Source organism: Alnus glutinosa, chromosome 4 (assembly GCF_958979055.1).
Source record: "Alnus glutinosa chromosome 4, dhAlnGlut1.1, whole genome shotgun sequence".
Classification (NCBI taxonomy): Eukaryota; Viridiplantae; Streptophyta; class Magnoliopsida; order Fagales; family Betulaceae; genus Alnus; species Alnus glutinosa.
Window position 1 is genome coordinate 25,713,704 of NC_084889.1, and position 9,617 is coordinate 25,723,320.

General features: G+C 36.7%; 1 protein-coding gene across 2 annotated transcripts; it reads right to left on the reverse strand.

The window, feature by feature from the left end:
• Positions 1–5,087: 5,087 nt before the first annotated feature.
• LOC133866948 (nuclear poly(A) polymerase 1) lies at positions 5,088–9,362 on the reverse strand. 2 transcript variants are annotated; one of them, XM_062303612.1, is made up of 10 exons: positions 9,174–9,362; positions 9,000–9,077; positions 8,624–8,731; positions 8,437–8,499; positions 8,175–8,336; positions 6,660–6,773; positions 6,494–6,556; positions 6,084–6,413; positions 5,814–5,987; positions 5,088–5,736 (listed from the first exon to the last, which is right to left on the reverse strand). In XM_062303612.1, exons 1-10 carry the CDS (start codon positions 9,261–9,263, stop codon positions 5,290–5,292), a joined length of 1,629 nt encoding a protein of 542 aa, XP_062159596.1. In that variant the 5' UTR covers positions 9,264–9,362; the 3' UTR covers positions 5,088–5,289. The 2 variants fall into 2 exon arrangements, with proteins under 2 accessions (XP_062159596.1, XP_062159597.1); XM_062303613.1 differs by having other exon boundaries at positions 5,814–5,978; positions 9,174–9,356.
• Positions 9,363–9,617: the final 255 nt, after the last annotated feature.

The following is a 9,617-nucleotide window of genomic DNA, read 5'->3' on the forward strand; positions in this document are numbered from 1 at the left end:
CAGGGGGTAACTCTTCAGGAGATTCCACTTCAAGAGGTTCATCTTCAAGGGATTCATTTCCAGGAGAATTTTGTACAGAAAGTTTGGATGAATCAATTTTCGTTGCTTGTTTTGTGGGTAGGCCTCTTCAGGAGCACCGATTTCATTTTCTTGTGCTTTTCTCTTCCGGTGAATCTTATCCTTTGCACCAATAGGTCTTCCACACTTCAGGCGTGCCTTAGACTCATTTGATGCTATATTAATTTATTGTCCTACAGGGACTTCTATCTTCACTGGAATATTGGCAGCTGGAATGTGAGACTTAATTATTTTCTTGTTGTCAATAAATGCATCCGGCAATTGATTTGCAATACTCTGCAATTGAATGATCCTCTGGACTTCTAGTTCACATTGATTTGTAGGAGGATCAAAATGAGATAACGTCAAATTATTCCAAGTGATTTCTTGTCGTGCTTCTGACAGCGACTTTTCTCTCCCTAGTGATGTGAATATGTTTTCATCAAAATAACAATATTCAAAATGTGCTTTAAAAAAATCACCAGTTAAAGGCTCAAGGTATCTAATAATAGAGGGAGAATCAAAACCAACATAAACCCCAAGTCTACGTTGAGGTCCCATTGTAGTGCACTAAGGTGGAGTAATTGGAACATAAGTCATTTAATTAGGAGTGAGCAAAACCCGAAGATACCCACCCTGACCCAAAGTACCCGCCCCGCCCCATCTAGCAGGAAATAGCACCCATGGTGCGAGCCACAGGCCTTTATTTGGGCCCCCTGCACGATGCAGTGCGAGCTGTGGGGGGACCATTTGAAAAAAGCCGGGGCCCTAGCGCGCAGCAGCCGCACCCCCATTTTCATGTTTCTCTTCCTTTCTTCCTCTTCTAGCTCTTCATCTTCCTCTTCTCTTCATCTTCTCTTCATCTTCATCTTTGTTACTAACGAAGGAGGACGGGGGACTGGAGCCTAGAGGATTTGCAAAAAGAAGAAAGGAAAAGAAGAGCCAAAGTTGAAACAGTGAAACCTAATAGAAAAAGAAGAGACTTAGAGACCAGTGGACCACGTGTCACATGCAAGTTGTAGTATTTTTTTAAAGTGTGATACAGCTATTAGTCATTACACTCCCTACTCCAAACGGTGCGTTTAGCCTAAATACTAAAAGCGCAACACCCCAGAAAAAACCCTAAGTTCTTCATCTTCCCTTTTCTACGCTGCACAGTGCCACAGCCTCGATCGATCGTTCCCATCTTCGCTGGCTCCGCCGATCCTGTGGCCTGTGGGTAAACAAAGCATTACCAAGTAGTCCTGCTGATACACAGGATGAAGAGGTGAGTCCAAAAATGTCTAATTTTCTCTATGGCAATCCTCTTTCAAGAATATTCTTGTTATTGTTGTTGTTGTGCTATAACTATCACCATCTCATCCAGGTTCCTCTTATACACAACATGTACTGGAAAGAATTATCACTACTTGTGTATGTTTGGTATTGAATCTGGCTTTAGTTTAATTTTTCTCATGTTTTGGCCTGAATCGGAGATACCCGCAAACCCCGCATCCCCCGCCCCACGTCACCCACCCCTGCACCACCCCTGCACCACCCCCACCCTGCACGGATGTCACTAATTTTATACAGTTTACAGGTGTGAATTTGTGAACCCGCAGGTGTGAGGGGCGGGGCCAAAAAAAGGGGGAAACCCAACCCCCCCCCCCTACGTTTAACAAATGATTAAGGTAAACCATTTTGAATATGAGTATGAGCAACATGATGTTCAGCATTAATACCGATTGACATACAATAGTCATAAAAATGTTTAAGATGTAAATTCACCCGTATTATCCATCCGAATATATTGAATTGGATAATCAGGAAATTGTACCCGTAATCTAATTATTTGGGCAATAAATCTAGCAAATACAGCATTACAAGTAGAAAGTAAGCAAACATGTGACCATCTAGTTGATGCATCTATTAAAACCATAAAATATCTAAATGGCCCACATTGAGGGTGAATCGGCCCACATATATCCCATTGAATTGTTGTAAAATGATAAAGATTCAACAATTACCTTGGAAATGGATGGTTTGATAACAAGTTTACCTTGAGAACATGCAGCACAAGGATAATCACTTAGTAAAAAAATCTTCTAGTCTTTTAAGGGATGCCCATGAGAGTTCTTAATTTATTCGACGCATCATAATTGTTCTCAGATGTCCAAGACGATCATACCAAAACATAAGCATCTTTGGATTAGAGCACTTCTGGTGCATCACAACATGTGATTCAATTATTCTTATTGTTGTATAATACAATCCGGAAGAGAAAGCATGCAATTTTTCCAATAGGAGCTCCTGGCCCCAAATTATTGAAGTAATATAAAGATATTCGTCACTGTCTTCATTAGTGGTTTCAACATGATAACCATTTAAGCGAATATCCTTAAAACTAATTAAATTTCTTCTAAATTTAGAAGAATACAGAGCATCATTAATAACTGTTTTTTTCTTTTGACAATATGATACTCACTCTTCCAGAACCTTCAATTAGGTTTGATGAACCTGATATTGTATTAATACTAGATTTGTTTAATATTAAATATTGAAAATATTTCTTATCTTGAATCATTTCATCAGTATGACTAATGCCTCCATATATAAACAAAATATATATTAAATTTCTTTACTCAAAAAGAAAATAACAAAATACAAATAAATGTGACAATGTGAACATGATGTAATCAAAACATAATGAAAACATATTAATCTCCAATCAAAAGATCAGTTTTTCTGTTAGAGTCTACAAAGAAATTAGAAACATTAAGATGAGTGATACCCTCTCTATTTAGAATATCAAGAAAAACTAGAGGATCTACAGGATAACTATGATTAGCAAAATTCATTTCAATCCCTTTTTTCTTTCTCTTTTATGGAGGCTTGATATAGGTCTACAAGATGTTTAGGCGTACGACAAGTACGTGACCAATGTCCATTCATACCACACCTGTAACATTTATCTTCATAGTTATTTAGAGGTTTATTTTGTAAACCTTTATTTTCATTTTGTTTCGCCTCAGTGTGGTTCCACTTCTGGTGGAAATGAGCATTTCTTTTGTAAGAATTATGAGTACGTTCCCCTTGACCTCTATAATTTTTTTTTCTACCATGTCTACGACCACGGTTTCCTTTATTACCATGAGGAAGTTCCATTTGCTTCAGGAAATGGTGTAAAACCCGTTGGACGAGATTAGTGATTTTTCATTAATAGCTCGTTATTTTGCTCAGCCACTATAAGACAAGATATTAGTTCAGAATATCTTGTGAAAATTACGATCTCGATATTGCTGCTGCAGGAGTACATTCGAGGCATAAAATATGGTATATATATATATATATCATCATAAGTGACTTTTTCATTACACAGTTTTAATTGTGAACTGATTTTAAATAGTGCAACTTCATGTGCATCTAACCATAATGAGTTTTTGGGAGGACAATTGTCTTCTGGTGCTCGTAACTCTCCCTTAAATTATCCGACAAGGTCAAGAGATCTTTTACTGTAAGGTACTCTTTTTTTTTTTAATTCATCATGCAGATGATGGCGAAGAAAAATCATTGCTTTAGCGCGATCCTGCTGGGATGCTTGATTTTCTTTTTTAATAGCATTTCCAAGATTCATAACATCAATATTCATAGCATTATAATGATAACATTTTAGTTCATATTAATCTTACATGGATCATAAGATTCATATGTTATAATATGATTCTTAAAACATTAAAAATTTCTAAGCATATGTTAAAATGTTAATTAACAAAATAGATAATAAGATTACTAAATCTTAAAGAGGCTTACAATGAATTGAGAATATCCCACAGATAGCTTTTGATGTTGAAAATCAAAATAACACAACAATTGGCTAGAGCTTTGTGCTAATAACGTGTTGTAAAATCCAATAAAATAACAAGATAAAGATATCGCAATATGTGAAACTAGTTCTTCAAGAACTATGTATGTTTCTTCTCTATTATTGTGTCTCATTACATACAACTCAATACTCCCTTTCATAGCCATGGAATCATAATGGGAGGTTAAGGAGTATGAAATGGTGGTACATGAATTAAAAGGCTGCATCAATGTATTACATGAATGTTATGGAATTCTAAAAGATGACATGAATGTGTAGAATTCCAAGAGATGGAACTAAATGGTCATCTACCAAATGCATGAATGCATTCATAACATGGTCCATGTTTTATAAAATAAAACAATCCAAATAAATAAATACATAACTAAAGTTCAAAACCAAATAATCAATTTACATTAGCTCAAATAGGGACCTAAAGGGAAAAAAAAAATACAATTAGGTTCAATAGGCATGTGATACTTGTCACACAACACTATTAATTACAGTTAATTCCACTAAACAATTGTGATTGCACTCTAATATGTATTTTCAATTAATTAATTAATCTATGTGACATACTTATTTATTAAATAATACCTCTACTTGAAATAATTCTGTATTTAAACCAAAATTCATACATTGTTACTTTTTTCACTACCTATTTCCCTTGATAATCTAATTTAATTACATGATTATTTTTTTGTACCTTGTGATATTCAATCTCACCTTTTACAAATAAGTCTCAGTAAATTACACTGAAACACTCAGGCCCGAGTTTTAAAATAATCATTCTCATTAAATCTACATCAAGAGAAATATTCCTTATCACTTTGTTCCTGACAAAGGATTTAAATTTCTTCTTGAAGATAGTGTTTTCACAATACTACATGCAATCACCCAATACACAAAGATGTTGACCATGAATAGATCTTACTCATAAATACGTCAAACTAACATACACTTTACACATAAATACGTCAAACTAACATACACTTTACATCTAAGTTCACGATCATCTCAAGATTTAGCATAACTGTTATAAGCCGTCATACACGTACATCATTCTATGTGGCAATGTTAAAAGAATGATGACTTACATGGCCCGTTCAGTGCAAGACACTACATTGCTTAATTTTACACCTACATATCAACCTGAAGCTCATTTGCTTCTCCTAATCAAGACAAATCGTTGAAGTTGACATGTTATAGTCTCGATATATAGATTTCCCGATTCCATTTACGACCACAAACAATATTTTATAAGTTACAAAGGCTTATGACTATGATTTTATGGGTGAAAATTTCTTTACTCACATCAAATACAATATAATTTAGAGACCTTACATTTATATAATATAAAAATATCCAAACATAAATGTGCACGTTGCCCATCATATGCTACACTTGTAAAGCAGGTTAGTCTCCAGACTATCATCCACCTGCTTTCTCTTCCTTCCACCATTTGAAACCGCTTTACCTTCAGGAGAATTATCTTGAGCATGACCAGAAACTTTCAGTTCGGAACTCCAACTCACCCAAGTTCCTTTGGATGGGCGGGAAGGTCGAATCCCTCCAGGAAATACAAAGTTTGGTATATTCCTGCGTTTTACATGGGATACACGGATTGCCATCCCAGGCTTCCACAATGTGTACATGTTGACATTGCCTTTAAATTCCTCAACGGCTAATCTTATATCAAACTGTTCACCTTCGTTCACTGGAACTCCTTGTTTTCGCTGCAAACCCATAAAGTAACAGCAATGGAAAAGTCGAGATCTGTCTGAAAAATCCCCCGGGTGTGGGTGGCATTGAAGCATGTTATAAGTATCTCTCTCAATCTACAGTTACAAAAGATAATCTGAATTAGGAAACAAAACAGCCTGAAATAACCAAGTATAAAAAATACAGTTTCCACCTTCAATGTTAGCTGGCAGAGGCGAGATTCAACCCAGCCTTTCCATTTTCCTAGATCATCATCATTTTCTGCAGTAATGTCTATTTGTAGATAATTCTTATACGCTTCAAAGAATGGATAAGGCTCAAAAAGCGTATCCCAATCCACCTTGTATGCCTCCATAGCCTGCAAGCACTAGGAAACATCAAATTCCAAAAACATCAATGTACTATGAAATTTAAGTTGATTTAAACTAAGAGGTCAACTTGTATCACAATATGTGAACCATACCTCACAAATCTCACTCCCTCTTTGAAACTCCTTTGACATAATAAGCAAAGTACTTGATGAGACATTGTAGCTAGAGTTCATGGACGGGTAAGCAGGAGTTATGATAGGCATTAAATGGAACCTATCTTGTGGATTTCTTCTAGGATCCCAAACTTGAAGCCCAAGAGATCCTTCTTCAATGGCACACAGCATTACTGGATTTGGCCAACGCCATTGAGTATAGACCCTGAAGAATCGAGACATTAACATATTGGGCAGCGCATTGGGATATAGCTGGCAGATGCGGGCAACCAGCAATGCCCAGTTTATACCACCAAGAAACCCTGCAACCTGCCCTTGACAGGGAGGAAAAACTATGATAAACTAGAACAAATACCAAGAAATAAGAACCAAAGTAAATCACACCCTACATTTGAGTAAACACCGCGACGTTTAGCCCAGAGCCTCATGCACCTCAAAGTTGTGCGGAAATTCTGCACTTCAGAAAACAGGTGCAATTAGAGAAGATAAACTTAATGGAAAAATCAACACTGAAACTTATATGTACATGTAATTTTGGTAAGCAACGGCTCCCACCTGAATATTTGGAACCAAACGCAAAATTTGGTCAGTGACCCTACAGCCGTTGAGACTATGAACTGTCTGCTCATCTGCATTCTGTAGTGTTGAGTCCTGTGAAATATCTAGGTCCTGCAACAGAGTGATATGTTAAAAACAGAGAAATCAAAGTATACTAGTTCCTTGGGATCCACTCCAAGGTTATTTGGACAATCCTACCAAGTAAGAAACCTGTTTGATAATTTTCTTGCATCCCTAACAGCTTCTCCACCTCTACCCAACCAACAATAACCTTAAGATCTACATCCACTGTCAGATTCGTAGACCCGAAAAAAAGGGGAGCTTTTTCAAATGAGCATTCTAAAAGACTTTGAACCCTTGCATTTATATCATGATAGCTTATCTAACCCTTGAGTAAGATGAAATCACCCTACCTTCAATATCTTCTTCTTCTTCTTTTTCTTCTTTTTTTTCTTTTTTTATGACGGAACCCCCCCTTCCCCCAAGGCAGGACTATCTTTGTAAGACTACCTAACCACAAAAGACATTTGTAATTCAGTTCATCCTCTTCAAGAATTTTATAAAAGAACTTTAACCATTTCACATGAAGCTGAATTTATGCTATGCACTAATCATAGTGCTACTATGCAAAAAGTTGAAACTATTTGGGCCCCTATTCTAGTCTCTAGCACTCCACCCATCCTTCTCAGTAAAAGAAAGCAACAGTTATATCAGCAATCAAGCCTCTAGCCTCTAGCCTCTAGAACTTGTGAACAAAGAGGAAGAAAAAGGGTTTGGTGTTTCATACCAAGATGAAACATGAGAACTATTGCCTACAAGTAATGCTTATATTAGCACACTCTTCAAGATAATAGGCCTAAATATGCAATTAAGCGCGTAAGTTGGGGCTCCAACTGAAACTTTGACACCTGATATTCTAAAAAGAAGAGAGAAAGCAATTCTACCTGCTTATCTCATGAGCACAAGATCAAATGATTTCTACAATATATTGGCCATTATGCCCCATCATAACAAAAGCTACGTTACCTAAGAAGTATATTAGAATAAACTTTACATTATGGACTAGCATGACATATATGTTGCAAAGAAATACTATGGTTTTTTCTTCTTCTTCTGGGAAATTAAAGAAATAATATGTGATTGTAAAATATTTACGAAAGGGACCAACTGGCTGCATTGGCATACATTAAAGCCAAACAGGTAGGCCACTGGTTACCTTCACCAAGAGGATTCACAAAATTGTGTTCTGTTACATTATCTTAGTGAAGGGACTAATCCATGACAGAAAGATGTCAATGAACTAAACAATTATCCAAATTAAAAATCTTTCTCCTAAATAATCTGTATTACATCGGCCTGCTCGACAAACTATACACATTATACATGGTTCCTGCAAAATGAAGATTTTCCTTCCATTCACAGTTTCTCAAATGATTGAAAACAGTAAGCCAAAGTTTAAATAAAAAGGAGCGGACGCAGATACGAGGCTGCCAGCATAAATCTAGCACTTACTTCAGGAATAACCCAGAGTGACAATTTTGCATACAGAAGGTCTATGGAAACACCATTGAACTTAAATTTCATAACTGGAACATGAGCATCAGGCACAGGTTGCAACTCTGTTACTTCAGGCATCTCAGACAGCATTCTGTGTAGCTCGCCAAAGAAATCTTCCTACGGCCAAATTTAAGAAACTCTTTAAATTCATAAGGCAATACCACCTAAAACAAATGTAAAAATAGTTGCACCATAAATAGGCAAGAACTGATCGCACTTCTCTTGAAGCATGTCTAGGTCCCACACAAAGCGCGTCTATATGCGCACCAGGGTCATGCACCTAAAAGACCAAGAAAAAGAAAAAAGTATAAAACGGAAGTAGGATGAACCATAATTCAAAGAGTAAACGACACATAAAACTTAAACGAGAAACCCTTTTTATAAGAGGAACAAGAGTTTCATACCCCTAGCCGATAGGAACCAAAGGTGAAAATCTTGGCGTTCGCTTCTTGCACGAGTTGCTCATTCAACCCCTTAGCACGGCTAATTGTTTTGACCCAAATCTTTACAATCTATTTAAATTTTAAACAACCACATCAGCATTGCATTCAGAAGAACAAATATAATGTTGCTTCTCATGAAATTGCCGAGAAAATGTCCAAAAAAAAGATGCAGTGGAAAAACTGAACCATGATCACATAGCTCAATTCGAGTAAGAACAATTTTTTGATAAACTTAAAACCAACAAATTAACAACATAAAACTTAAAAATCTTCTTTTCGTCACTTTTATTAGCAAGCAACCAAAGTATCAATGCAACAACTAACTAAGAAATCCAACCTGGTCAAGTCTGCCGAGCACTTCCTCTCTGCTCACAGCCTCTTCCTGGCTCTCATACAGTCCCGCGTCTCGCAGATACTGAAGACCCAAAAACCCAATTCAGCAAGTTTTCGGCTATGAAATTCAAAGCCAATCAATGGGTCAAAGCGAATTTAACAAAAAAGAAAAGAGAACCTTTTCGAGTTCACGTGTCTCGATCACATCGTACTCTGTCGGTCCACCCAACGAAATCGGTTCTGTAACGCCTAACCGATGCCCCATCATCAATCCAAGGTGTTATGGGTGATTAAGGCGCAGCTTATCTTCAAGGGGGAGACGACTAAAATGGAAGATGAAAGGGATTCATTTAGTCAAACAAGGCAATGCGCGTCAGCGTGTCGTAAGCTTGATTTTGTCAAAACAAGGCAATGCGTGTCTCCTAAGCTTCACTGTGGGATGGAAGGTCAACGCTTTAATGTTTATTGCAATTGTTATTTTCTATTCTATTGGAAGGTCAGCGTTTTATGTATCCTTGCGTTTTGTAAGTTTCTTCAAGTATTGCGTTTTGCAAGGCTTGCTAGTCGTTTTAAGATCGAGAAGAATATGACAGCTGCAATTCTGTCGGAATTGGATCTGTAT

Bases quoted from the DNA above. Each gene is read 5' to 3' on its own strand.
- LOC133866948 (XM_062303612.1), bottom strand. From the start codon at position 9,263: ATGATGGGGCATCGGTTAGGCGTTACAGAACCGATTTCGTTGGGTGGA. The intron at 8,337-8,436 runs GTGCGATCAGTT...ATTTGGCCGTAG, and splicing joins CTAGACATGCTTCAAGAGAA to GAAGATTTCTTTGGCGAGCT. The intron at 6,774-8,174 runs GTAAGTGCTAGA...ACTCTGTTGCAG, and splicing joins CACTCTGGGTTATTCCTGAA to GACCTAGATATTTCACAGGA.